This window comes from Setaria italica, chromosome VII, assembly GCF_000263155.2.
Source record: "Setaria italica strain Yugu1 chromosome VII, Setaria_italica_v2.0, whole genome shotgun sequence".
NCBI lineage: Eukaryota > Viridiplantae > Streptophyta > Magnoliopsida > Poales > Poaceae > Setaria > Setaria italica.
In genome coordinates, this window is record NC_028456.1 from 35,428,751 (window position 1) to 35,456,726 (window position 27,976).

Genomic DNA, 27,976 nt, shown 5'->3' on the forward strand with positions numbered 1-27,976 from the left:
TAGAAATACGTATTACTGTTGGCATGTTGCACATGAGTAAGATAAGAACAGGATGCATATTTTTGACGTCAATCTTTTGTTGTGAAGCGAGTGACATGGGCGCTGGCCATCATGGAGTATTGAAGGAGGTAGCAACAGGGCGATCGATCGAAGGCAGTGAAGTGATGACCTGCACTTAATGTTGGTCATCATTCGCTCATGCCTCGGGACAGCAAGAGAGATCTGTTCCAAGATCAGCAAGAACATTTGAGTTGACAGCCAAAGACTAGGCACACTGCACTGTGCATTTGAGTACTGTACACTTGCTACTGCTAGTAGTAGATGCAATCGAGTGCAACGGTTAAATGCCATTGACCTTTTGACCTCAAGTTAGCATGTGTGCTTGTATGATGATCCGCCTTTGTTCAACTCCAAACCACAATGTTGTCTACTGTAATTTCACAAGAAATGCAGCGGTCTCGATCTGTGTGTGTTAGAGGGAGAGAGAGGGAGAGGGTCCAGAGGGAGGAAGCGCAAAGGCAAGAAGGAAGACCAGGAGGGGGCCAGGGCTGACAAGACCGAGGAGGAAGAGGAAGAATGATGGCGTATCTTTGGACCTGGAGTGCGTCATCAATTCATCCCCATCATCACACTCTGTTGACAGCTAGCTACCACGCACACAGCCTCGAGTCTGCAGCTGACAGAGGATGATACATGACGCACAGCATTGACTCGTACAAGAACACTCCTTTCATCGAGCTTGAGGGCGGGCTATAAATAGACTCCCAGGCACACTTGAGCGAAACACATCGAGCTCTTCCTCATCTAGCCTCCTCGTCCTCCCCGACCCCCTGCACAAGTGCAAATCATCTGCCTGTAAAGGCCAAGCCAACCGCGCTACTGCAGAGTTCAGGGAGAGGTACTAGTGCTTCAAATGCAGAGCATTGCAGATTCGAGTGTATATTTCCAGTTGTCTGTGTTGAACCCTTTGTTTCTTGTTTCCAGTTGAAGTTACATGTGTTTTGATCATGCTCGTTCTGAAAATTGACTGCAAGCATTTGACTTCTGAACTTTATTTTGGTGGTTTTGGATGCATGTATATGCAGGTAGCTTGCCAGGCGAAGGATGGAGCGTGTGAACTCGAGCCTGTGCCTGGAGAACCTGCGGATGATGCACGAGAACGAGCGGCTGCGGAGGAAGGCGCAGCAGCTGGACCAGGAGAACAAGGCCCTCCTCGCCCAGCTCAAGCGCAAGCAGCAGCAGCAGCAGCACAACTCCTCGGCGTCGTCGTCGGCGTCCCAGCAGCAGCAAGGCGCCCCTTCCGCCGCCACCGCGGCCAACAACTTCAAGGCGGCCGGCAAGCAGCAGCCCACTATGTGAACAAGTGACCGCTAGCTGCATCCTTGTCTTTTGTAACGTAGCAGTAGCTAGCTGGTTACTACTCCTAACTAGCCACTGGTAGAGTAGTAGTAGAAGGAAGTTAGGAACTGATGATGATGGTTAAGCCAGCAGCGGCAGCATTTTGTGCTACGCAGATGGAGTACTCAACTCAACTAGTCAGTTGAGCAGTCAGTCTTTCACAGTGCACGCAGCATGCTACCGACGATTGTTCCAGTACTGCTGCTTTTGTAAAAACAAGTGCCTCTCTCTTGTATGCAAATATGCGATGCAATAGAGTTTTTCTCGAGGAAGAAGAAATGGGAGAGATCAGTACTGGCACTGCATGAATAGTAGTATGTTTGTCTGAGCCTGAGTGTCTGACGCGCGGTTGACCATGTGAACCCTGCACAAGCTGCTGGTGACTGGTGAGTGCTTGCGAGATACCAGGCCGGCAGGCCCCCCCGTGCGTTTCACTGGAAAGCCCAGCCCAATATGAGCCCGACAGGGAAAAACCCGTCGTCTGGGCTGCGCATGGATTCAGGCCTAGTAATTAATTTTGTATTAATTAATTAATTAGGTTGCTTTGCCTAGCTGGGCAGCCTCTACATCAAGTCTTGCGTTTCCATATATTTCTTCCTTCATAAAAAGAAAATAGGAATTGTAGGCAACCTACTCTACTCTACCGGGTCACGATGTCACCACCTAACGCGCGCGCCATTCCCAACCATCTTTACCCACCCTCGTCTATGTTCGTGCAAGCAAGGTAAAGCATCATCATATATACCACCGGTACCCTGCACGCCACGCCCAGCTCTACCTTCAATTCCTTTTTCTTCATCCAAGTCACCAGGAAATTAAACACATACAGTATATCACAAAGCAACATGGCAGGCATACGCATGGCCAGCGACGACGATGACCGGAAGAAGGTGGTCCCCGACATCGACGACGAGGACGAGCTGTTCGAGCTCGACATCGACCTCCTCGACGGCCACCGCGGCCATTACTATTCTGCTGCCGTCGCCGACGACGGGCAGCAGCAGCATGCTCTGCTGGCCAACTGCCTGCTGCCAGCACGGTCGGTGAGCAACGCGGTGCCGGTCGACGCGAGCAGCGCGCTGTCGTCGTACCCCTACTCAGGCTACTACAGCTCCAGGAGGCTCGTCTTGGGTGGCGGCGTCGGCAGGAGGTTTCTTCTTGGACGGCCAGGGAACTCGGCCAGGTTTTGCTTCTCGAGCAGAGGCTTCGATGCCTACTTTCAGAGGTACTGATCGGGCACGTTTCGTCCCATGTAATGCAACAGCTAGCAGTACAGACTACAGTCTACAGACCGATCGAGCAAGGTAACTAGCTAGCTAGGTTCAGTGGCTTATGTTAAAGCGCAATAAAGAGGCTGCATTTTTGCCACAATATGGTTCATTTCTGGCTCAGTCGTTGTGTACTATAAATCGACGGAACAGTTCAACTTTGTTTTCAGTCACTTTTTTTTTCGGAATTTCGGGTGATTATGTGATGGTTTCTCACCCAGATTTCTACGGCCAGGATCATTCCAAGATTCCAGATTTCTAATTATCTCTCGGGTGATTATGATTATAGTGTATGAAAACAAAAGAAAAGGCAAGCACATTGGACAACGACGCTCCTCCCAGATTCATTTCATCAGTCTGGGTTCTGAATCTTCATTTGTCTCTAAATATTCAGTGGATTCAGTTAACATTGTCAGTATGCTAAGGTTTCTGAATATTCATTAACCTCTGAATATTCGGTGTTATGAATGTATTAATTCATTTTGCCTATTTCTAGTAACCATTCTGATTTGCTCCATTTTTTCTGCTTTCAGTTTCTTCATAATTCAGTGCAATATGGTTGAGTGCCTTTTCCATCCAATTCTTGCTCCATTCATTGCTTTTCTCCATTTTTCAATTTTATGCCATCTTAAGGTTGTTCCACTTTCTATGTGTCATGTCTTTTTCTTCTTTTGACCAGCTCTCAATCAGAAACACAATTGAAGAACTATATAACATTTTCCAGATTTAAATTAGCTCATCTTTTGATGGATTTACTTTATTAGTATTCAATTTACTTACTGATTTAGACAGCATTAAAATGCGCCGAAGTTAACATTGTCAGCTGAATATTCGTTGTAACCACTATATAGCAGCTACTATTGCTGTGTGAAACCACTATACAACAGGTTGAAGGTTTCCTACAAACAAGATCAATTGTTCAGAGTCATTCAGTATTAGTCAATTTAGAGTCCTATTCATTTCTTTAGTGTAGTCTCATATTTCATTTTTTTCAGATTTTCTAAATATTCATTCTATGCTCTAGGCTCGATATGAGTACAGATGCCTATCCTTTTTCTGTCTCCATTTTTTTTTCTAAATGTTTCATTATATTGCTTTTTTATCTGTTGTAGCTGCACTAACATCGTCTTTCAGGTTAAATAATTCAGTGATTCATTATTCAGTTTTCTTCTTTTTTTTTCCCGACAAAGTCAAGGCTGCAGCTGCAAATGGATCTTGGCTCTAAAGCATTCGGGTCTAAGATTTAGCTGCTGCATGCAGGTCTGAATTCTGTATTAGTTCTGTTTTGTTTTAGTGTAGTCTCAGATTTCATTTTTTGATATTTTCTAAATAGTCAGTATATGCTCTAGGCTCGGTATGAGTACAGATGCCCATCCTTTTTCTGTCTCCATTTAACACCGATCATGCATGTGATTCTGTTTCTTTTTTGTCAAGATCACAAACAATCTCTATTATGGTTGAGGATGCAGGGCACGTTCATCACCATCAAGTCTGATGGCTTCCAAAGTGGCTTGGTGTTCAATATTCAGCTTAGTCTCATGTACAGTTTATTTTGTTTCATGTCCTTATTCTGTACATGAATAAATGAATGCTGAAGCAAAATTATTCTGCGAGTATTATGCACAGATAGTTGCATTGTGATGTTATGCATTTCTAGTTTCAGTTTTGTCATCTCCATGTTCAATTTTCTTTCAACGCTTTTATGAACCAAGCAACAATTAATGATCAGTGTTAAATTTAGAAGCAGAGATGAATGGACAGTAAATGAATACCACCTGCACCATTTTAGTAAGTTCAACAATTAATGGTCAGTGTCAAATTTAGAATCAGAAAACAATGGATAGTAAATGAATACTACCTTCACGGCTTCACCAGCAACACAGTTTCCCCCCTAGTTATTTCTTTATTTTTCTTAGCTGTTATTGGGTCAAAATCTGAGTGATACACGGGTTGAAAATTACCCGGATGACAGGTAGTCACTCCCTTTTTTTTTACTCTTTTGATTGAACCCAGGCCCAATCCGCGTGGATGTGATAGTATGGGCCAAGTAAGCCCAAATAACCTTTCCAGTTATAGCCCAATTAGGGCCTCGTAGGGCTTACAATCCTTTCTTGCCCTACGAGGCGTACTCTCGCGATACCTATAGAAATACGTCTTCTAGTGGAGATCGCGTATCGATTGTGCACGTGGGAGCACAAAGCACAGCTGCGCGCAACTCGGGCGTGGCGCCGGTGGCGGATTGGCGTCGCGGAACCGCCTCGGCGATGACGCCCCCGAAGCCCCAGCCACCGGCTGCTGAGAGATGGTGCTGCCAGGTCGCGGGGCGGCGCCACTTCCTCATCGAGCGATTGCTTCCACCGAGATGAGGTCGCGGTGACCGGCCGGTGAGGGGACTCGCATTCGCTCGGCCCTCGCCTCCCTCTGATCGCATTCAAGTTTCCATGTTACTTATTTTGTTGATTGGGTGCGTTGTTTATGTGCTGCCGTTGAGCAACAATTTCACTCGCGCGTTTCAATTAGCACAAATTGATCCTCAAAAAAATTAGCACAAATTAGCATGAACTGCTGGGTATTCCATTGTCTTCGTTGGCGACAACTCTGCTAGTTTTACTTTGATTGTCTCCTATTCGAAATCCAGCAGATATCTGACATTTCTGTGACTTTGTTCGATAATAACGTCTCATCAAAGTTAGGCGCTTTTGGTTTACATTTACTTAAGTTGACTTTTATTTTCCTCCCAAAATAAAGTAGAGTTGTTTATATATCCGGTATAAAATTGGGCTGCTGCAGATGTGGTGTGTGTTCCACGTTTCCCTGAGAGAAAGTTGGGCATCTGAAAGTTGACATATGCAAGGAACCTAGAGTTCAGAAAGAACAGAGTTGCCTATTATCGTTGAAATCTGTAGTGAACAGAGTTCAGAAAGGACAAAAACGCCTACTGTGGTTATATAGAGCTGTGTAATATTCGGGCACTAAGAAGAGCAAAGGAAAGCACCAGATAAAAGAAACAAACGTGTAGGATATGGCCTATTTCCGGGAAGAATTTTTAACCTGCATCAATCAGAACATGTTATCATCGAAATGATGGATTTCATAAAATATATTATGAGGTTTTGGGATTAGAAAATATAAATGTGTGGTGATGTGTAGAGGAACTTTTATCTGCAACCAATACTCGATGATGAAGTTGCGACCTAAGATAAGACTTCGTCCTTAGTATATTTATTGCCCTTTTATCTTCCCTTCAAAAAAAGTGCGTTTTCATCTTGCATCTTTGGCCACTCAATGGTTACTAAGAAAAAGGTTCAACCATAAAGCCAATTAAGCCTGGTTTTCTTTCGTTACATATATCAAAATATAATAAAAAAATTGGGTACATGTGACATTGGAAGAACCATGTTTACTGTTGAACCTAGAAATTCTCACATTCATCAGGAGAGAAAGGAGAGATCTGGATACCATTTGCTTGATATGTTTGGATTATACATTTGTTGAATATTCAGATACGTTAGAAGTCTAAATTCTGAATAGAGCACCATATCTGGACTAGAAGATTGATATTTTCAGGCATTAATTTGGAAACTTTACAAATAATCTTTGTTGCATATTTTCATATGCCTCACAGATATGTGAGAATTTCTGCTAGTTTTTTATACTCTTACCATTAGTATTTTCAATATTTAACTTCTTCTTCCTACTCTTTCTTATTTGCCTTTCTGCATTTTAGTGGCATATGTATTCAAAAGGTATATGAATTACATCTTTAATACCCGAATTCTTCCTTCAACTAGCAAAGAGAACTGAGATTCCACTCCCCAGCAACTGAGAACACAAGTAAAATCGTTTATACTTGACGCTTTGTAGGCTAGCCAAGGGAATTCTACTTTGCACAGGTTGCAATGTTGCTTGTATAAGTAGCCTCTTGTGAACAAAGAGAGCATTCAGTTTAGACTCAGATACCATACTTTAACATTTCTAGTAGGCAGTCCTCTAGGTGGTACCTCCCTTATCTGTCCATGCCTCTAACAATAATTCACTAGGGATGTCTTCATATTTCTACAAGGTGACATGACAAAATCTGACAATTTCCATTTCCAGGAGATTTGGATGTCAGAAAAAGTGCACATAGTGTGAATCTGGCAAGTGGCACACTGCAAATAGTAGATGATTTTTTTTTGCCTGTGGGGGATGTCCAACAACCCTGGTTTCAGACTTTCAGGGACTGTCTTATACATGAAATTTTACTATAAGCATGGATCATTCATGACTCAATCTTAACACTTGCAAAACAATCTAGTACTGATACAATTTGCAAAATGCATCCGGATCATTCATGGATCATTGATTTTGTAGTAAGAGGATCTGAAGGCGCTTATTTATCATAATGTGGACAGTGGGATCTAGAACTTTCAGCGCCTCCTAGCAGCTGTTTCTCTCTGAGCATTGAAGTAGACAGCAGCTACAGGGAGGCCAAGGTCATTTTCCTCAGCAAACTGCTTGGTGTTGAAATGATCCCTGAAGGATGGCACAGTTACAGTTTGCCTGCGCTTCTGCTTGAAGAGCACAAAAATGAACCTGTGGATACCAATGCTAGGTCTTGGGCTCTCGTAGCTTATGACCTCTCGCCCTGCAATTTGGAAGATGCATGGTTATTAATTCAAAGAACAACTGGAACATGGCATAGATTAAGCATGAATCAGTGAAAGAGCCTACCAAACGAGGCATCTGTTGTCCCAGGTATATCGGTCACGATCCTGCAAATGTAAAGGATAACATTTAGCCACACCACAAAGTGTTCAGAAAATGTGCTGTTTTGTGTATATGGAAGATGTGATGCTATCTTCCTTAGCAACATATGTTATTTGATGTCCATGAGGTAAGAAATGCTGAATATTACCAGTGAAGGTGCTCTCTTTGATATGGATCACTTGGTCCTGGGACATCTGGGTCTGTCATAACCTGAAATTTGAAGAGCTATGGCCATTAGGGAAGGAATATTACATATAGAATATTTGGATTTAACCATGAAGCATTTGACTGCTAACCAATGTAAAGAAAGACCGCAAGTCACCCCCTTGAACCTCTACTCTTGGTTTAGATACAACTGCTGATGGGTATATCTCGTGGCCATTGAAGACAAGTTTGTTTGAGTTGTAGGTCACTGTCATCTTCACACATGGATTAAAGGAGTCGAGGACTTCACCAATCACCCGACCGACTACGAGTGCCTCGACAGACCTAGACATGGTTGGAGGGACAGGTATTTGTATTCTGCAGAACAAATGCTCTGACTGAATGCAGCAAGCTAATGCACTCAAGGATGTGCCGCGAGCTGCTTATTGGGCATTGGTTGAGCACAGGCCTCTATTTATAGTGGTTTGGAACCTGTTGCCAAGTGTAGGATCAAAAGAGGATGTGAAGCATGTGTGTTTTTTTAGTTGGGCATGCTATGGATGCAGCTGAAAAGGCAACAGGAAGGATGTATGCTTTTTCCAAGAAAGCCAACAAGGGGTACTATATTTCTCTAACAATCACATAAAGAATCTACACAAGCAATGCTTCACGTATCTTCTTTCAAGTTCTTGGGATCCCCTCTCAGAACCATCTGATATGAATAATTGACTACAAATGTGCAAAATTTTCCTTTTCTTATTGAGATGAACGTACTGAAGGTATTCTTTCATGAATGAAACAATGTTTTTCGGGTGTTGTCGTCACAAAATATGTGATAGATCAATAATTATATTTTATACCTTTATAGAACGTAACACACCTCCAGGAAAGTGGGTCACGGTAAAGATTACGGTGCTAAACTATCTTGTATTGCTGGGAAACATCGCTCACCTACCTACGTAGGATCTGCATGACAGCCACTTTGCAGAATTCAATGCTTAACCGTGTTATCAAATTATTGTGTGCCATTATCTCTATGCCCTACTGAAAGAGAAAAAAGGGAACTTTTTTTATCGAACACGCGGGAGAGCTGCATATCTTTATATTAAGAGAGAAAGAAGGGGAAAGATTCCCGTACAAAGCAGTCTCATTTCCTCACAAAGGATGAAATAAGGCTGCCGCAACACCACACAGACCTAAACTAAGAAACTCTCACTTGACCCTCCCGTTGACCTGAAATAAATCCTGAATTTTTTTAGCAACAGCAAGGCCCCAAAGCCTCAACTCTTCTTTAAAGAACTGATGTGCTGCTTGAAGGGGCTGCCCCCATCAAAAACTCTCCCTTGTTTATGTGGTTCCATAGCGTCCAAGCTCCTAGTATAACCAAGCTCCTAGAAAAAAGGGAACTTTGTCATATAATCATTACCATCTCATTTCTGGAGAGCACACTTATCCTTTTTTCTTAAAAAAATGGAATCTCTGCGTAACTATTCGTGGCAAGTTTGGAAGTATGGCTTTGTGGAGATAAATGGAAAATAAAGGGGAATATTTTTTTTCCGTGGCTTGGAGACAAAAATTGCTGCGCTGTGGACGTGGAAGCCTTTGTGCTCTGCAGAATATGATGCTTAATCACCTTATCAAATTTGTGTATCAGCTCTGCACCTTTTAAAGGTGAAAAACATATGAGCTATTCTGGAAATCTGTAGTAGCACCTGATTTCTGGAAAGCACATTAAAATACCTTATTGTTATATCTACATAAATTATCGATGGTAGGAAGATGGCCGTTCTGGAGGTAAATGGGAAACGGGGAATATGATTCTTTGGAATTTGGTTTTTGAGGAAACTATCAATTCCATTTGGCATGCTTGATTTGATGTTTACTTAAATTGCCAATATTCTTATCTTCCTGTTTTATATAATATATATATACATACATATATATATATACATATTCTCATTGTCTTGGAGATGAAATGCTGCTCTGTCTGCGTGGAAGCCTCTCAACCCTCAAATGTTCATTTTTGCCGGCTTATTCTTTTTAGGTAACCCTCATTTAGCTGCCTCTTTTTCTGTTAAGGAAAAGAGAAGCTTTGAGTTCAATTCGTGTTAGAATTTTTCCTCGGACTGTGATACCAACTGATTTACCATTATTATCTGTTTATTCTACTCTTTGCCATGCTATGACAAGAAGTCGCTGAAGAGAATAAAGGAACAGAATGCAGTGCCGCCGCCACTTCATCATGTAGGGTGCTGTCTAGTGCAGAGATGTCAATTCAGTTTTAAAAAGTTCATAGGTTCTTCTTGATTGAGGCATTAAAAAATCTTTATAGATTTCCATAAGTGGTGGAGCCAAGTACAGGTTTGTGCATTCTTCTGTTATGATCAAATGCCATCATGCCTGCTCGGCACCATGCGTAAGTGGTAGGAGGTTAAGTACAGCTTGGTGACAATTTTCTGCTCCTGCCAATTCCATGATATTTGCTCCACACCTAGCTAAGGTAGTAGAATCTCATAGCTGTTCCAACCAATGGTAAATGCATATCGCAGCCCCATTGGTAGGAAAATCTCTATAGGGTCAGTTTTTTTTTGGAAATCAGACCAGTTTAGCAATAGCTTAGGGCTTTCTTATGCCTAGGGCTTTCAATGAAGTTCACTAGTTTAGTAGTCCGTGGAGACAGATTGGTTAGCTGCCAGAGTTCTGAGGGAGCAATACCAAACGGCTACCAATAATTGGTATAGTTGATTTTGTACCCTGCGCATCTTTGGGATGGTATACTGAATGATGAGTGCTGCTGACTTGTTTCTATGGCATCTTGACTAGTTCCAGTAACAGAAAAATCTTCACTAGTTTCACTCTTGCATGTACTAAAACAATTAGAAAAGACAAAGGCTGCTTTACCAATGTTCAGCCTCATTAACAAGTTCCATTTATACATCTCTGGGGGCAATAATAACCATATTTCACCTCCATGCAGATGATGATGTTTCTTGGTTGTTGTCAATAAGCTGTTATCCAGCACCTATGTGAAAAAGGAGCCATCCACTGAGCCTTTGTCCCTGAACACGCAGAGTGGTAAGTAGCCAACCTGAATGGACTTGACGGGAGGATCATTGTGGGCCAATCCGTGGAGGCGGTCAGATATTCAGATCATGACATGAAGACTTTGGCGGGAAGAGTCCATGCTCCAACGAATCTCCAAGGATCAATGTGTCTCCCCTTGATTGCTTACGAGTCAGTACCCAAGCATACAAGATAACTCTCAAATTGTGATTGTGCTGGTTGACGCTGAGGGAGTTCCATGAGGATTTGGTTCGTGGTTTGGGCGATCTATGCCATGAGAGTTGAATATATTAAACTTTTATCCCACGTGGTGGCAAGCTGCAGGATTTTGGTAGGAAAAACTTCGTGTTCGGCTAGCTGCTTTGCAGCTGGCCGCCGCCGCTCGGCAGCAGCCAGCTGAACAGCTACTCCAGATATCATCGTAGGAGGCTCTGCCTGCTGCTGCACCAGCAGTCGAGCAGCAGCAGCCAGCCGAACACGCTGTGCAAGTTTCCATATTTCTTCAGACAATCTCTCGGTGTTGAATGCCGAGAGACGTTGCATTTGCATGGACCATGGAGCCCAGAAGTTTGCAGTTGTAAGCTATAATCAGCCTTTTACAGCTGATGAATGCTTATCCTGGTTGTGTGGATGTGGTTGAACTTGTGTACACATTACAGTGTTACTGACTTACTGTGGCAGCGCGGAAAGTTGATTCTCAAGACCATTTCCTTTTTAATTCACTTGTTTTCCTTTTTTTTCTGCGTGAGAAACCAAACAAGCAGTAGGAGATTTGGTTAATAATGCTGTGTTTTTGGGCTGTACCAGAGCCCATGACAACGAGCTGGACCCCCTGCCTCCAGGGCGACCAGTCCAATCCGTGATCCTGTACTGAAATCCGCAGAGCTGGGCTGTGATCTGGGATCCATTCGCGTGATGCCAACAAATATCAATGTCCGGGCGGGGAGGTCATGTGATCAGGTCAGCGTGGTCTCGCTATCAAATATCAGTGTGCACCCAAAATGGCCACTAGTTTCTGGAGCCTCATCGGCATCTAGGAGACTAGTAGGATTGTGTGCCAACTACGCTAGTCCCTCTCTACTTTGGAGGCTCAATACTTTCAGTACACCATTCTTGGTTGGTAAGATTGCAGATTTTCTTTCCAGTACCCACTTGCATTGCAAGCGAAGAAACCGAACGAAACGCGGTCATGGAGCAGAGATCGTATATTTTGCAGCTCTGATGGCCACCTTATACCATGAGCACGCCTCTGGATAATCCACTGAGCTAGGCACCTTCTCCTGTCTGCCTGATCTTCTGGCATTCAGCTAGGCACCAGCAGCTCGGAGATGACTAGGACTGTGTACTGCAACAGCATCGCAAATCTTATCTCTTATTCACAGCAGTGATACATAGGGCACGCAAAGCAGCAGCAACACAGGAGCAAAACCTGACAGACAAGAGCCAATATATGAGAAAAAGTTAATCCCAAAGACGATCATACTCATTAACATATGTAGTGGAAAGAACAATAGGGGGGAAACATCATTTCCCCCAAGAGTAACATCTTGAAGTCTGAACAGAAAGTTGTGACTTGCAGAAGAACCTTAACTACCAACCATCTTTGCACTGAACATCTTGTGCTCATGTAAGTTGTCACAGTGAAGTGACTATATTCAAATTTACATTGCAAAATAGGAACGTAGATCTGGATCAACGTAGACCATGAGGATAAAATAGTCATATGTCTACAGCAGCAAGCTAAAGCAGAAGATGCAAAACAAATAAAATAAAAGCAGTGATTGCCAGGCCTGATTCCCTGATGGGGTCCATCTGTCGCAAAAAGGCCACCGACGGAATAAAGCACAACCGACATTACAAGTGTGCCTTGCCACTCAAAGCTATCTTCACATTTGTCTCCTCTCACCTGAAAGTACCAGATCTGGAGAAAATGGCTCCTAAATTAGTCTTTGTTCTGCCAATTGTGCTCCTCGGCTGGGCATTCCAGGCGATTCTCCGGCCACCTCCCACAAAACTGTGTGGCTTCCCAGGTGGCCCTCCTCTGACATCTCCGAGGATCAAGCTCAGGGACGGAAGGTACCTTGCATACAGGGAAGATGGAATACAGAAAGACAAGGCCAGGTACAAGATCATCACAGTACATGCATTTGATAGCACCAAGGACATCCCCCTGCCTGTTTCCAAGGTATAGCAGACAACACAACATGGCTACAAGCGAAATATCTCTTTTATTTCTTCGTATTATGCCCACTGGCTTCTATCTTTGTCAATTCAGGAGCTTGTTGAAGAACTGGGAATTTACTTCCTTGCTTTTGATAGAGCTGGGTATGGGGAAAGTGACCCAAATCCCAAGCGGGATGTAAAGAGCGAGGCACTGGATATCGAGGAGCTCGCTGACCAGCTGGAGCTTGGGCAGAAGTTCTATGTCTTGGGGGCCTCAATGGGAGGATACTCTGTTTGGGGATGCCTCCAGTATATACCCCACAGGCAAACATAGTCCCCAACCACATAGATTTTAGTGAAATACAAACCTCTTCAGATATGTAAAGCTCCATATGCTGTGTGCGTGCAGGCTCGCAGGTGCTGCGCTAGTTGTTCCAGTTATCAACTACTGGTGGCCTTCTTTCCCAGCTGAACTATCCAGGCAAGCCTTCAAGAAACTGGTAGTGCCAGAGCAGAGGACCCTGTGGATTGCACACAACGTACCTTCCTTGCTCTACCTGTGGATGACCCAGAAGTGGCTCCCTTCTTCGGCGGCTGCCATGCACAACCCTGAAATATTTAGCAAGCATGATATGGAGGTTCTTCAGAAGATGATGGCAATGCCAAGAACCATCGAGGTAAACCACAGCCTCAGATATAAGAAAAAAAATGCACCACATAAAATACTTCTTCACAGAGCAGGACTTATTTCCTGTGTGTTCATGGCATAGAGACTATATGCATGAAAATGGCAGGAATAAAGAATATCAAAAGAAACATTTGTATTCAAAATTGGCCTAAAGCAGTGTAATAAAAATAACCTGCCCTTTTTTAAGATTTCTCAACATACACTGATTTGCTACTTCATTTTTCAGAATAAATCAAGGCAACAAGGCACTTATGAATCAATCCACCGTGATTTACTTGTCGCTTTTGGAAGTTGGGATTTTGATCCAATGAATAGTACCAACCCATTTCCTCAAAATGAGGGTTCTGTACACATCTGGCAAGGATACGAAGACAGGTTGGTGCTTGTTGAGCTGCAGAGATACATTTCCAAGAAACTTCCATGGATCAAGTACCATGAAGTCCCAGAAGGTGGACATATGTTCATGCTGGTAGATGGATGGACTGACCGAATTCTCAAGGCGCTCTTGGTAGGAGAAGAGCCCTCAGCTGCGTGACAGTAGACCCATTTTCAAAATTTTGAGAACAACATCAAGACGGCCAGCTGCTATTCAGTTCAATTTTTTTTCTTCACAAATTTGTATTCCTACAATGTCAGGACTGGTCTAATTCACAATGTGCTATACTGTCACTTAAAGCTATTGTTCTCCAGCATATTATCAAGTAATTACAACAGCATGTTAGACCATGGTACTACGTTATTACCTTTGGTCCAAAATTGATGTCATCCTAGAAAGTGTGCGGTCAAATAGTCAAATTCTTTATGATTACTAACTATATACAACGGTATTCAGTTTTGCTACATGAAAACAACAATGGAGTCATCATCAAAATTGCATCAATGTCATTCAAAATTTACTGGTTTTATATAGCATATGCTAAAGAAAAGCAATGATCATTGATCAGTGCTCAGTGGTGTGCCCTGAAGACTATTGGCGACCTAAATGACAAGTGAGTCAGACAAGAGGTAGTACTATACCTTGGCTGTTAAATAGTCATAGAAACAGCAAAAAGAAAAAAAAACACCTTACACATTTAACACCAAGAGGCAATCAAAAGGGAAACTAACAAATCTGCAGTCATGATCTAGATAAGACCATGAAAAGCTTGAGCACGAGCATTCTCACCTTTTCCTTAGAAGATACAGTCTGAAAAGTTGATAAGATGAATAGATTGTATTGGCGTGCATTCCTCATTTCAACAGTTAATCTATCAATGAAAATGAAATATCAATAATCACCATAGAAAGAAAAAAAATAAAGCTCACTACTGATTATGATAAATCAAACTATTGTAACAGCATTAGACAGTAGCATACCTGACTATGCTTGGCATTAGTATAATTGAAGCTGTCACATGAGTACAAGCATAACGTGGTATTGCATGTTTGCCAAAACTCATTTGCATATGGTTAAGTACAATCAAAACCATATTCTTTTGGTAAATCACTAACCAAGTAGAATCAAGTACATGAATTCAAAACTTAATGCAAGTTTGCACCACAGATTCAATCTCTCGCGAAATTTGGAGATCAGAAATGATAACACTCTGACGTGGGCTAACAAATTAAAGAGCCTTTTTGTCAAAAAATTGTTCATGTCAATAACAGTTGGGACAGATCTTTAGAAAGAGATAATTTCTCACTAAAAGACCCAAAGAATGATTACATATCTGACAGATCAATATACTGTGACTTATGCCTATGACAAATTGATGGTCATACAGGAATTATTCATTACAAAAAATTCTTGGTATATTCTTACCAAGAGAAATCCTATATGTAATTGAAGGAAGCTCAGTCGCAAAGGCCTGCAGCCATTTACTATTTTAGATAGTTGATCAACACCAGTCGGTTCCAGCACACCTTGTCAAAAGCAAATAACAAATGGGACAGAATCGTATGATGAGAGGCCTTTAGAAAACAGACCATATTCCACCCAGTTTCCATTAGAAAACACATCTCCATGAGTATAATGCCAACTTGCCAAGAAAAGAATTCTGGCAAGGTTAACGCAGCAAGTGGAAGAACTGTTTGTACTCAACTATTCATTTGGGAAGCATCCAGCTGCTTAACTCAGAGGACATGGTACCTAAGTCTTGCTTTTTCTTCTTTCGAATGGAATTGACTCCAAACTCCATTCATCATCTGAGCAGCAAGAGGAAGGCCTGCTTGTGCTTAACTATTTGTTTAGAAAGCACCCAGCAGCTTAACTCAGAGAACATTGTTTCAAACTCTCCTTTTGTTTCCCTTTTGAAAGGAATTGCCCATAAACTCCATCTATCATCTTTGGGCTGAACACAAAAAACAAAATATGCTTAATTAAATGAGCAAATAGCTAGATAAGAAACAACTGAGGAAGAGAAATATGCATACAGGAGAAACTTCTTACACGGACACACCTGAAATGCAAGGATAATCTTTCACTGAGATCAACCTATTCACCCAAAACAACGTTCTCCAAATACTCAATTGCATGGTGCATGTGACTTTCATCAAATCCCTTAAACAAGGCCTTATGTGTGCAATAATCTGGATGTATGCCGTTCTGATGCATTTCAAAATACAATCTCATCGCATCTTCCCAGCTGCCTTCTTTGCAGTTTCCATCTATCAACAAGGTATATGTGTATTTGTTTGGTGCCAATCCCCTTTCCAGCATCTCATAAAAATGATGATAAGCCAATTGAGTTCGGCCCATCCTGCATAGCGCATGTATAAGGACATTATATGTTATTTCATTAGGTTCAACTCCTTTTTCCAACATCTTTCGAAACCAACCATATGCTGAATAAAGGTTTCCTTTTCTACAATATGCATGAATAAGAACAGTGTAGGTCACAGCTGTGGGTGGTAGATGATATGAGTCCATCATATTAAAATATTTCCTTGCTTCTCTTAGGAGTCCTCTTTCACAGTGCGCATGAATCAAGCAGGTGTATGTGATACAGTCAGGCTTTAAACCATCACGGACCATCTTCATCCGCAGATCTTCAGCATCTTTCAGGTTTCCAGTCTTGCACAATCCATCAATAAGAATATTGTATGTGACTGTATTAGAAGATATTCCTTCCAACATCATCGCCTCCCTCAACTGGAAAGCGTTGGAAGCATCCCCTAGGGCAAGCTCTGCGCGAATCCTTGTATTATAGGCAAAGCAATCTGGCTGCAAACCTTTGCTCAGCATCTCATCAAAGAACTCTCTTGCCATAGCAGGGTTCCTCACCTTATGTGAACCATTCATGAGAGTTGTATATGTACAAACATCGGGCAAACAGTCCTGCTCTACCATTTCCTCTTTCAATCTCCTAGCTTCATCTAAATCACCTATTCTACAATAACCATCTATCAGAATGTTATATGTCAAAATTGTTGGTGCTAACCCTGCACGCCTCAAATCGCCAAGCAACCAAAGAACCTCCTTCAAATTGCCTGCCTTACAATACCCGTTTAGCAAAGAATTGTACGTGATCACATCTGGAAGCAAGCCCATCGCCCTCATCTCCACAAACTTCAATTGTGCAGCCTCCACCTGCCCACTTTGAAGCAGCCCGTGAATCATTGCATTGTATGTCACAACTGTCGGCATGATACCTTCATTCTCCATCACCAACTGCAAAGCTTCAGCCTTCTTAAGAAAACCCCTTGCAAACAACCCAGTGATCAGTGGGTTGTAAGTGAAGGATGACGCTTTCTTGGACAGCCGCATCCAGTCAACCAGCTCCACTGCATCCCCCAGGTCACCTTTCCTGGTCAGCCAAGAAATCACCACATTGTATGTGACATTGTTTGGCAAGCAACCAGTCCCCCGTTTCTGCATCTCCTTCAGCACCATGGCAGCCTTGTCCTCCCTTCCCTCCTTCAAGAAAGAATCCAGCAAAGTGTTGTACGTGACAATGCTCGGCTCAATCCCAAGCTGGAGCATCTCTGCATACACCGCGCAAATGTCATCCCACATGGCCGCATCACGGAGCACACGGAGCACGCGGTTGCAGTCTTTGACGTCAGGGGCCACTCTGTGATGCGCCATCTCACGGAAGGTGGACAGGCACAGCGTCGAACAGGTGGTGGGCGCAGCGTCGCGACCTTCGCATTCTGGGGAGAACTTGGTGGACAGGCGTAAGAGGAGGCTCAACAGGGATTTTGGGGCGGGAGAGAGGTGGGTGGATAGGAGAAGGGACACGAGGGGGAGGAGGAGGCCGAGGTGCAGTGCGCGGAGGGAGACGGGGTAGGCAGCCCGGATGTGGTTGGATTGAGCGAGCGGGACGAGGACGGCGGCGAATGCGGAGGCGGTGCGCGGGAAGCCGCGCGGGGTGTCCTCCGCCCACCGGAACAGCTGGCGCGCGAGGCCCGGGAGGCCGCGGAGCGCGGAGTGAACGTCGCCCGTGGCGAGCACCAGGCGGAGGGGCTCCGGCGGTGGGGGATCAGAGGCGAGTAGTGCGGCGAATGGGTTCTCCTCGGGAAGCGCCGGCGGAGGTGAAATCAGCGGCTGGGACGGCGGCGGAATCAAAGCCGGCGAGGAGGAGAAGCGGATGCTGGAGATAGCTGCGACGGCGGCTGCAGGAGCTTGTGATTTGCAGTACGGGATGTTGAATAGCATGGATTAAGGTTCTGGTCCTACCCGGCGACGCCTCGCCATGAATGACGGCGCGGCGGCGGCGAGAAGGGACCTGCGGCAATGGCTGCGGCGCATCCACCAGATTCCAGCGGCCGTATGGGGTCGAGGGCGCGCGCCCCAGGCGGCGGCCCCCGACCTGGAGTTGAGAGCGCGCGGATGGGGGAACTGGACTCAGATGGCCGGGAAGCGGCACAGGAGCCGGCGTTGACGGCGTTGGAGCCTGGCGGCGGCGGCGGCTGGCAAGAGAGAAAGCGCCGCGGGCTCGACTAGGGGAGAGGGATCGGAGGAAAGAAAGGCCACGTTCACCCCAGAACGCTCTGGCCCTGGCGCCGCCGCGCCAGTACAGAGCACGAGCGATCTGCACCGTCTATTTTGCATCCAGATTTGTGCAGGAACTTCACACAAGAAAAAACTGGTAAGCCCAGCTGAACATCTGGATTCTGGGCCCCAGGCCCCTGCCCAAATCTAACTCTGGTGTCTCAGATTCCGAGTGCAAATTCAAATACTTCGTCTTCTGTACGAATCTAGGGTTCGGACAAGATGCGTAAAATACAATGAACCAAAATTGGAGATCAAATATGTGGCACTGTGATGAAACCACAAAACCATTGAGGAGAAAATTTGAGGTTTCAATAGCATTTTGCATGTTCATCCGTTCCCTCCATCCCAAATTACCATTCGTTTTGACCTTTTCTAGATACTCAATACCTATATGTATCTATAAAAGACATAATGAATAGTAATTTGGGTATGTGTCTATAAAAGATAAAATGAATAGTAATTCAGGACGGAGGGAGTCTAGATGCTTAATATCTATATGTACCTGTAACAGACACAATGAATGGTAATTCGGGTATGTACCTATAAAAGACACGGGTATGTACCTATAAAAGACAAAATGAATAGTAATTCGGGATGGAGGAAGTCCCTTTCCAATCGACAACAAATCAAATTTCTGACGTGCCGCCAACCCTGACCTGAGAGATGCACAACTGAAGAACCCACAATTCATTCTTATCTCGATTTCTTTAATGCTGCAAAAGTTCCACTATAAATTTATAAATGCAACTCCTTCAGTTACGACAGCAAATCGGTAACAATAAGTACATCTGGTAGGAATCAAGAGTGCAGGACCAAGCTGGTCCTGGTAATTCGGCAGTGCCTTTTTATTTCATCACAGAAGGCATCATAGCCGAGTTACATGCAAATAGATTGTGCCAACTTACAGACAACACCCAACATGTAAAGACCTTCCAATGTGACCCCTTACATCCGGGATCAAATGGGCTAAAAAGGCTGTTGAAGCCTGAAGCTTGAAGCTCCAAGCTGTCCGACTACAAGATATCAAACTCATTTGATACCCAATGTCGATGCCATCTTCTAAGTATACAATGGATGCATTTTGGAAACAGATGAGCCATATTTTGTTCGTTACAAAGGAAATTTCATGCACAAGGCCTCACAGAAAAGGAACTCAAGGCAGAGTTCCGTAGCTTCTGATTTGAAGCCCTTGGAATGCTGGACAACATAACAATCAATAGCTGTCTTCATCCGTCTCAGGCCTTCGGAGGTAATAGCGCAGACAATTGATCAGCACCTATACAAATGCAAGTTAAGGAGTGCCAAGTCACAAGCAAAAATAAACCATGTTAAGAGATGATTGTTGCTTAAATGGCCAATGAAGTATCCAGCTAAGACATGACAATACCTGAGATAAGGAGCTGTTTAGTTTCGCACCTCTGTAACTCACGTGGAACTTGTCCTTGGCAACCAAACCCTGGATAAGTATCAGATATGAGCTCTGATGGCATTAGCAAATAGAAGGGCTAGAAGATGGAATATATCATACTTCAGTATCAATCTCAGCTGATTCCACATCAATGTTGGTGTCAGCAATGATCTTGATTATTTCCAGAAGTAGGCCAGGCCGATCAGCTGTCTCTATGTAAAGCATGCTGTGCATGTTCAATAAAAACCAATAAGGATACAAAAAAGAAATGCATAGTGGATTCAAATTTTGTTTCTATGGGAAGTGATTCTTGCGGAGGGGCAAATATGCGTTTATACTTTTACAGTAGGTTGCGATGTACCAAAGTTCAAACAGGAAAAGAGAACCAATAGGTAGGCAGAGCAGGTTCTCATGCAAAAACAAAAATATAGGGAAAATAGGATTCTGACTCCAGAGTGATACAGATTACAGGATGTAGACAAAAAAAGAAAAAGAAAATCAAACAGCCTAGCCTAGAGTTGCATTGTCTATGCCTATCACGTTCGTGGCCTGTCCATCATACTGATGTTCTCTAACCCGATCCAGTTTACTCATTTCTTGGCTTGTGTGAGAAGTGATGCATAGCTCTTTCCAAGAGTCAGCGTGGCTTAAACCTAAGAATCTGTTGCTTATGCCTTTCCATACTCCAACAGCTAGTGCATCTCGTACAACAAAGATTTGGGCAATCTCACTTGGCATCAATATTTGAATTTTCAAATGTATAAAGACTTAAGCTAGGATAAAACTATACATGTGGCCATGCCAACATATCATCAAACATGCAAAGTAACAATTCTTCTAGAAGTGATCGTACGTTCTTTGGATCATGCTCAGTAAACAGTACAACATCACTAGGAGCTGGCAGAATCAAACCTTCGTTTTGGTCCATCATCTTCAACAACCACATGAGTTGCAATATCAATGTCAACCTGCCAGTTCAAATATTAAAGAAGTAAGTTCAGGATGAAAGCATCAAAACACAAACCATAGCATAACAGCATAAATTTGACACTTACATTTTTCCATTTCATAAAATTAAGAAAATTAACATACTGTAGCTGAAAAGATGTCTATACCCAAACAGCATGGTACAGTATAGCATCTGAAATTGCAGGATGAGAACATGCACTATACTTGCCTTCTTCTCAGGAGGTTTTATCCCAAAAAATTCACCCATTGCTAACTTCTCACTTGATTCCTATGCACCAATTGACATGACTACTGTGTTAGTTGCACTCAATGAAATAATAAAAAAATATGTGAAGTAGTGATAAAGAAGAGTCAAAACACAAGAATCTGAAACATACAGGATGATATTTCAGAAGGTTGTTGATGACGGTTAGCCGTATCCTCTCTAACATGTCAGGGTCCTCAACTTTGCGCCCACTAGATACATGCAAAAGGGAGGGAAAGATATTACAGTAGGAAGCAATACAAGTAAATTTCTCTTATGATTAATGAGATGCGGTATAGAATTTATATGGATTCTTGATCATAAGGTCCTTAGGGTGCTATCCTGTTTTCTCCACCTAAGATTGAACAAGGGATTTCGAGAAAGATTATCAATGTTCCCTATGATTGATGAGATGCTCCATAGCATCTGTACCAGGATTATATGAGTTCATAAGGCACTAGGCTAGCTGAAAAATAGTGAAACTTTATTTCAACAATCAAATGAGTGTACAGGGACAGAGTATAGTCAAGGAAACTGATCACATGAAGATGAATACAGGCACAAGCATAGATGTGCTGACTGCTGACATTGTGCACTTAAACAAATCGAAGAATTCAAAAAGGTGAGTGTGGTTATACAAGTGCATGGACAGTGAGTGCTCTTTAGTTTTCTATACATAGACACAGACAAATAGATTCTGTATACAAAAATACAGTAAACAGAAAGTGGCAAGCACCCACAATCGCATGATGTGGAACTTTGTTTGTGTGGCAGCTGAGTCAGTTGCCACAGTTCCTTTCGTGACATCAAGGCCAAGGTCCTTGAGTGCCTTCATCTGCAAACAGTGAATACCAGGGCAAAATAATTGACAGATACAACAATTTAGAAATCGCAAAAACATGTACTCCTATTTGAGTAGCACCAACCTAAAGAAAAAGCATTAGAGGTGTATAAGAAATTTATACCGTGTCAAGTAGTGCCCCCAAGCGGTCTCCAAAACTCAACTGCACAATGGTTGCATCACGGTCTGAATCTTGATCTATCATGACAACTGGAACTGGGACTGCCTCATCAGATGCCTGGGATAAAACGTTTCCCAATAATTCACACAAAAGGCATCAATCAGCGGCATATCGAGTAAGTCCAAAAGCAGTGTCATGACATCAGTTAGTATGAAAAATAAACGGAAGAGGAACAAGAAAACTGCACTTCCTAAAGGCAAAGTTAAATCAGTTGAGTATACCAGAGTAGTTAAGCAGATTAGCAGTTTATATGCAGACATTAGGATGCAAACAGTTCTTGATGCAGGTAGGTCGAGAGACAGGCAAATATATATAATGAAAACTGCAAGGGCATGCTAAAAGTTCCAGTTCCACCATATAAAGATACGTTTTGTTCCAAAATATTGTGCATGTACAGAGTAAAAGTTATGTGAACATACCGGTGAAGAAGCCCCCAACACATTAGCTGAGTTGATAGATTGGCAAAATATTCTGGTGACATGATAGCAGAGAAAAAATATTAGCACATATAGATATAGGGTTGGGCGAGGAAGAACTGCACATGAAAGATCCATTCAGAGAATTAAGGAACTGTAGAGCATACAAATGGATACATGTACAGAATGGAAACAGATCAAAGTACAAAAGAGGATGTGCGTAGTTTTTTCCTTGGGAACCAATCAATCAATAGACCCCATTGACCAATTGTACAACCCAACTTGGCATAGGCGCGGTTCTAAAGCAATCTAGGAAATCACGAACCAACCAATCCAATGAAACTGTCGCACCATGATCCCAAATAGAATCAGCCCCGTGAAGCCATATTTTCTCTAGCATGGGATCCTCTATTCCTCCGCACAATAACAAACAAAAGGGAACTGCGTCCGCCAGCCGACGACGGGAACAAGCACGAAGAGAACCGGTTGCCCGGAGATCGCATCGGTCGCTCACCTCCGTGCGGTCGCGAGCGGAGCAGCAGGGGAGGCGGCGTGGAAGCGGAGGAACCTTCGCCTCTGCGGGCGGGGGGGCGCAGCGGCGGAGGATGCGGCGGGGACGACGGCGACGAGGCCGTGGTGGGAGGCGGCGACGGCCATGGCCTGCAGCGGAGTCACGCGCGCCACTCTGCGCTGCGCTGCGCCTCACTGGAGTGGGGTTGGTGGCGTCGTCGTCTCGCCCTGGCGGTGGCAGCTGGGGAAGGGCGAGCGGGTGGGCTGCCTGTCGCCTACCGGTCTACTAGCCTAGAAGCGAAGCGGCCGAGCGTGACGTGCGCTTTTTTTACGTGCCACTTGGATCCGCCGCCCTTTGCATTATTGATGGCCCGTGGTTTGTTTTTCTGTTGGAGCCAAATGCAATTTGCAGACGTCTTCTCGCTCACCTGCTATTGCGTTGCACGTCATCGACGCCCTTTTGTTTTCGACTTGGGTGCCCTCAACGGATATGGAATTATTGTATTTTTTTATTATTAAGTGATTTTTTTTAACAAACCGGGACGAGGTCGTGCCTATTGCATTGATAGAGAAGAGGAGTAACGGGCCGAGGGACGGCCGAAAATCAAAAACGCAAATTGCATGGTACTAATCTCATGCTAGCAGCGCCGTTAAACTCTTGGCTCCCGCTACAATCCAGGAGGATGCCTCATCCTTGGTTAGCGTGAAAGTGGGGTGGTTGGAGCTTCGCGATGGTTGAGATGGTTGAACACTCCAGCATTCCTCTCCTTCCATATGATCCGATTTAAAAATCAGTAGGACTAAGGTGTGTATGGCCTTCTACAGTATCGGCAGTGGTGGTGATGTGAGGCCACCATTCTAGGGTGGTTCTGCTCTATGGCAATTCTTCTAGGATGAGACTAGACTGGCCCACCCAAGTAGCCACCATATTCCATACCTGTTTGGAGTAGCGGCATTCTGCAAGGAGGTGATGTGCCGTCTCCATTGTCATCCTGTAGAGGGGACAGGATGTGCTCTGAGGCCACCCTCTTCGCGCTAATCTGTCTGACGACCATACACGGTTTTGCAAGATCAGCCAAGCAAAAAATTTGCAGTTTAGCGGCGCCCATGCTTTCCATATAGAAGCAATCCTGAGTGCGGAAGAGCAGCCAATAAACTGAGCTTTATATGCTGACGATGTTGTGTACTCACCATGCGCTGTGAGCTTCCAGGTGATGCGGTCTTCCTGTGATGGTTGCAGCTCGCTGTTTCTTAGGAGGTTCCAGAGTGTAACGAACTCCGCAAGGTGCTCCACTATGAAGCCTATCATCTAACCTAATTATTGTTGAGGTCTCTAACCTAATTACTGTTCTGCAAGGCGTCGGCCACCACTCTTTTCTTTTTCCTCCACTTGACGAACAGAGTCATCTAAGACGTAGGGCTCTTGAAAACTCTTTTCTTTTTCCTCGACTTGACTGACGAACAGAGTCATCTAAGATGTAGGGCCCTTGAAAACTTCTCCAAGTTGAGCACGCCCAGGCCGCCATGTTCCTTCGGCAGGGTGGTTTTGGTCCAATTGATTTTGCATCCCCCCAAGGGAGCTCCTTGTCTCCAACCCATAGGAACCGCTTACGGATTTTGTCGATTTCTTCCAAGACCTCCTCTATTGGTTTTAGTACGGTTAGAAGATATACCAGCCGGGAGGAGAGCACCGATTTGGTGAGGCTGATAAGCCCATTGGCCCTTTCGACGATTTTCGGCGTCTACGCGTGAGATGGGATGCCGTCCAAGCATAGGCGTACCTGGAAGAAAATGCGCATGCCGAGGGCGTGCGTCAAGCTTCACTAGGTCCGCAAGCAGATGTCGATGTCGTGGCGTGTGAAGCGCCCGCGCCATCGGGCCTCCGCCGCGTGGGCGGCGCTCTCAAAGCGAATCAAGTACGGCTCCGGTTGATGCAACATGACGGTGATGTCCCCACGTTGCAGGTGGAGCTTCTCCGGCAGCAGCTCCTCAATGTCGCGTGCATCGACGTTGCGCAGCAGGTGCATGGCCCACGGGACAAGGGCACGTGACTCCCAATCGCACGTTTCGTGCTCGAGGTCAAAGGAGTTGGGGAGAACACCGTCTCCACCTCGGGTTGTGTGTGTGGGTTGCCAATCGCCATCGGCGGAGGTGGTGGCAGCGGGGGAGGTGGAGGCGGAGGCGGTGGAGGCAGCGGCGTGGCGGAGTGCTTGCATGGACGGGGGCAGTCCCTCTCCCGGTGCCCCAAGCGGCGACACCGGAAGTAGCAGATGGGATCCCTGCAGCTCTTCGTGTGGTGGTGGAGAGGCAGATGAAGCAGCGCCCCCAGGTGATGCGGTTGGGGGCTCAAAGTGCCGCGGTGGTTGGCTTCCTTGATGGCGTAGTGGTCGCTCTGCTCTGCCTTGAAGCCGGGTCAACTCGGCCGTTGTGTCGCCGCGAGCTATCCGACGCCGCGTGGGAGGAGTGTCCATTGCGATAGCTGACGTAGGTCCACCCTGGCTCCTGCGCGACGCCATCTCCTTACACCTCCCGAGGGTGGTCGACGGAGTGAATGCGGTGGGCGGTAGGTTGACGAGGCTGGGCGGCGCGGCGGTGGTGGGGGAGGAGGGTGGGGGTCGGGTGGCACGAGGTCGTGAGGACTATTACGTGCTTTTGTTTTCTTTCTATGAGATGAAGTCGCACTACTAAGGAATACGCCATTAGTATCGGTTGGGAAACCCCTATAGTACCGGTTTCCCAACCGATACTACTACTTCGGTACTAAAGGGATCCTTTAGGACCGGTTGAAATAACTGGTACTTTAGGGTATTAATTTTTTTTTAAAAAAATGAAATCCCCGCCGGCCGCTTCGCTTCACGCCCACCCGCCCCACCCTCGCTGGCCCCTGCCGCCCCCGGCCTCCCACCACCACTCCCAGCTCGCCCGCCCGCCACTCCACTCCGCTCCGCTCCCGCTCCGCCAGCCCCCGCCGCCCGCCAACCGTTGCTGCTGCCCGGGAAGGCAGAGGAGGAAGAGGGAGACCGAGAGAGAGTATTGGTGGGGAGATTGAGAGAAAGTTCTATGAGATAGAGATAGAGGAGGGGGGATGGGAGGAGAGAGATAGAGGCGGACGGGAGTTTTAGTACCGGGTGGGGGCTCCACCCGGTATTAAAGGGGTCACGGGGAGCATCTCGAAGACTATCAGTTAGGCCCGGTTGAGCATTAGTACCGGATCAAAATGTAACCGGTGCTAATGCCGTGGACGAAAGGTCCATTCCCTAGTAGTGTTGTGAAATGGAAATTATTTTGTTTTTTTTAAGGCCATGAGAGCATGGATGGCCTGTTCTTCTGGGTGATGCCGCGGTAGTAATGTGCAAATAATAAATCTGCGGTATTACGTCTACGTGAAGATGACACGAATGCGTGCGGGAGGCTTTTAAGTTAAACCAAAACACACTGCATCCTGGAAAGAAAAAACTGTTCGAATGTAAATGTTATGGGCTCACCGGACCCTTACAGCCCACCTTTTTGTTCAGTCGAGCGGGCGGGATAACAGATGGGCCGAGGCAGATCGGTGCGCAATCCGCGGCTGTCAGCCCGTTGGGTTTCGTCAACACAACTGACTATATGTGCTTTCGACGGCCCACCTGGTCAGTGTGGTAATAAATTCCCGACGATGCCGGGAGGAAATGCAGTAGCCTGTTCGCTTCAGCTTATAAGCCAGCTGAAAAGCTGAAACGGCTGATTTGTTGTGAGAGGAAAATACTGTTTGGTGGCTGATAAGCCGGCTAATAAGCTGAAGCGAACGGGCCGGAGGGTGCCACTGGGCACGGCCATCTCCTCCGGCTCTCCCTCCCCTTCCCGCTTTCCGTTCCTAATTCCCCCGAGCTCCTATCCCAGACGCGGTCCTCACCGGCACCACCCCACGCCTCGCTTCCTACCTGCCTGCCTGCCGAGGTAATCCGTAATCCTGCACAGCTGCTCCCGTGGTACTTCGTTTAGATCAAAGCGATACAAGTAAGGATGCTACCGTTTGAAAAGGACTCGATTCGTATGTAACGATCCGACGGTTAAGATTAATTGTATACTACTAAAATCTTAAGCTGTAGTATAAATAGTATGCATCAGTAGATGTACATTTGGAAATATATATTCTCGTCTCTTCATTTTCGATCCACCTCTCGCACGCGGCGATGGCGGCGGCGACTGGCGGGACGCCCCAGCAACTCCCTCCGCGAACCTCTCCAGCCTGAAGTCATCCGCGTCTAGCCCCCACACGTCCCTGTCGTGGTGGACGCACAGCACCAGCAGCACCAGCGTCACGCCCGCCGGGTACCTGACGCCGCCGAGCTCCATCGGCTTGTACGTCTGCCGGTACACCGCCGGCAGCAGCGTGTAGAGATGCAGCACCTCGTACCTGCGATGAAATGCGGCTGGGAGGTTACAATTACAGGGCGATGGATATGATCAATCAAGAATCAAAATCCAGAGCACGCGCCGACAAAATGGAAGCTTACGATTGAGGCGGTTGAGGCCGTCGTAGTCGATTTTGTGGTGGCACGGCGTGCTGGAGGCGGCGGCCGAGCGCTGGCGGCAGCGGTGGCGGTATCGTGCTAATTACAATTCTACCCATACCAAAAATTAGCATATACTTTATACTACCACCTGGTAGTATTGTGCACCGCAAAAGAGTTAAAAAAATAATACATCTCATGAATAGTGTATTTGTGTTGCGAGTATTTCTTGATCTTTTGTATTTCTAAGCTTTGGATGGGATGCATCTTGGCCCAATGCTTCGATCTAGGTAGGATCTAGTTGCCCGTTTTGCTATAGGCTTCAATGGTGGAATTTCTCTGAGCCACATGCTCTGAAACTGAGACAGATGGCATTTCAAATAACCAAACGCGCATGCTTTGTTAATTCCATACTTCCCCTCGTCAGAATTATTGATTGGCTGCATTGGTCAATGAGTGAATTTGC

At 45.2% G+C, this 27,976-nt stretch overlaps 6 protein-coding genes and 1 long non-coding RNA gene across 8 annotated transcripts; 4 read left to right on the forward strand and 3 right to left on the reverse strand.

The window, feature by feature from the left end:
* The first annotated feature begins 804 nt into the window (after positions 1-804).
* Positions 805-1,656, forward strand: LOC111257814 (protein LITTLE ZIPPER 3-like). Its single transcript, XM_022827907.1, has 2 exons — positions 805-898; positions 1,086-1,656. The coding sequence occupies exon 2, from the start codon at positions 1,105-1,107 to the stop codon at positions 1,357-1,359; it is 255 nt and encodes an 84-aa protein (XP_022683642.1). The 5' UTR covers positions 805-898; positions 1,086-1,104; the 3' UTR covers positions 1,360-1,656.
* Positions 1,657-2,162: 506 nt separating this feature from the next.
* LOC101780474 lies at positions 2,163-2,951 on the forward strand. Its single transcript, XM_004977509.2, has one exon. The coding sequence runs from the start codon at positions 2,244-2,246 to the stop codon at positions 2,628-2,630; it is 387 nt and encodes a 128-aa protein (XP_004977566.1). The 5' UTR covers positions 2,163-2,243; the 3' UTR covers positions 2,631-2,951.
* A 1,904-nt stretch (positions 2,952-4,855) lies between these two features.
* Positions 4,856-7,570, forward strand: LOC111257868. Its single transcript, XR_002678463.1, has 2 exons — positions 4,856-5,050; positions 6,765-7,570. It is a non-coding gene; the product is annotated as an uncharacterized LOC111257868 (long non-coding RNA).
* On the reverse strand, positions 6,906-8,376 carry LOC101781281 (CEN-like protein 2). The gene is made up of 4 exons (XM_004977511.2): positions 7,712-8,376; positions 7,564-7,625; positions 7,380-7,420; positions 6,906-7,293 (listed from the first exon to the last, which is right to left on the reverse strand). The coding sequence occupies exons 1-4, from the start codon at positions 7,910-7,912 to the stop codon at positions 7,076-7,078; spliced, it is 522 nt and encodes a 173-aa protein (XP_004977568.1). The 5' UTR covers positions 7,913-8,376; the 3' UTR covers positions 6,906-7,075.
* Positions 8,377-12,318: 3,942 nt separating this feature from the next.
* On the forward strand, positions 12,319-14,212 carry LOC101780875. The gene is made up of 4 exons (XM_004977510.3): positions 12,319-12,807; positions 12,898-13,109; positions 13,195-13,462; positions 13,700-14,212. Exons 1-4 carry the CDS (start codon positions 12,424-12,426, stop codon positions 14,006-14,008), a joined length of 1,173 nt encoding a protein of 390 aa, XP_004977567.1. The 5' UTR covers positions 12,319-12,423; the 3' UTR covers positions 14,009-14,212.
* A 920-nt stretch (positions 14,213-15,132) lies between these two features.
* Positions 15,133-18,420, reverse strand: LOC101781677 (pentatricopeptide repeat-containing protein At1g22960, mitochondrial). 2 transcript variants are annotated; one of them, XM_012847965.2, is made up of 2 exons: positions 15,902-18,420; positions 15,133-15,803 (listed from the first exon to the last, which is right to left on the reverse strand). In XM_012847965.2, exon 1 carries the CDS (start codon positions 18,107-18,109, stop codon positions 15,947-15,949), a length of 2,163 nt encoding a protein of 720 aa, XP_012703419.1. In that variant the 5' UTR covers positions 18,110-18,420; the 3' UTR covers positions 15,133-15,803; positions 15,902-15,946. The 2 variants fall into 2 exon arrangements, with proteins under 2 accessions (XP_012703419.1, XP_004977569.1); XM_004977512.4 differs by having other exon boundaries at positions 15,912-18,419.
* Positions 18,421-19,240: 820 nt separating this feature from the next.
* LOC101782081 (ACT domain-containing protein ACR12) lies at positions 19,241-23,367 on the reverse strand. The gene is made up of 10 exons (XM_004977514.1): positions 23,022-23,367; positions 22,511-22,562; positions 22,035-22,148; positions 21,810-21,904; positions 21,203-21,281; positions 21,034-21,093; positions 20,769-20,824; positions 19,977-20,082; positions 19,836-19,904; positions 19,241-19,724 (listed from the first exon to the last, which is right to left on the reverse strand). Exons 1-10 carry the CDS (start codon positions 23,162-23,164, stop codon positions 19,662-19,664), a joined length of 837 nt encoding a protein of 278 aa, XP_004977571.1. The 5' UTR covers positions 23,165-23,367; the 3' UTR covers positions 19,241-19,661.
* Positions 23,368-27,976: the final 4,609 nt, after the last annotated feature.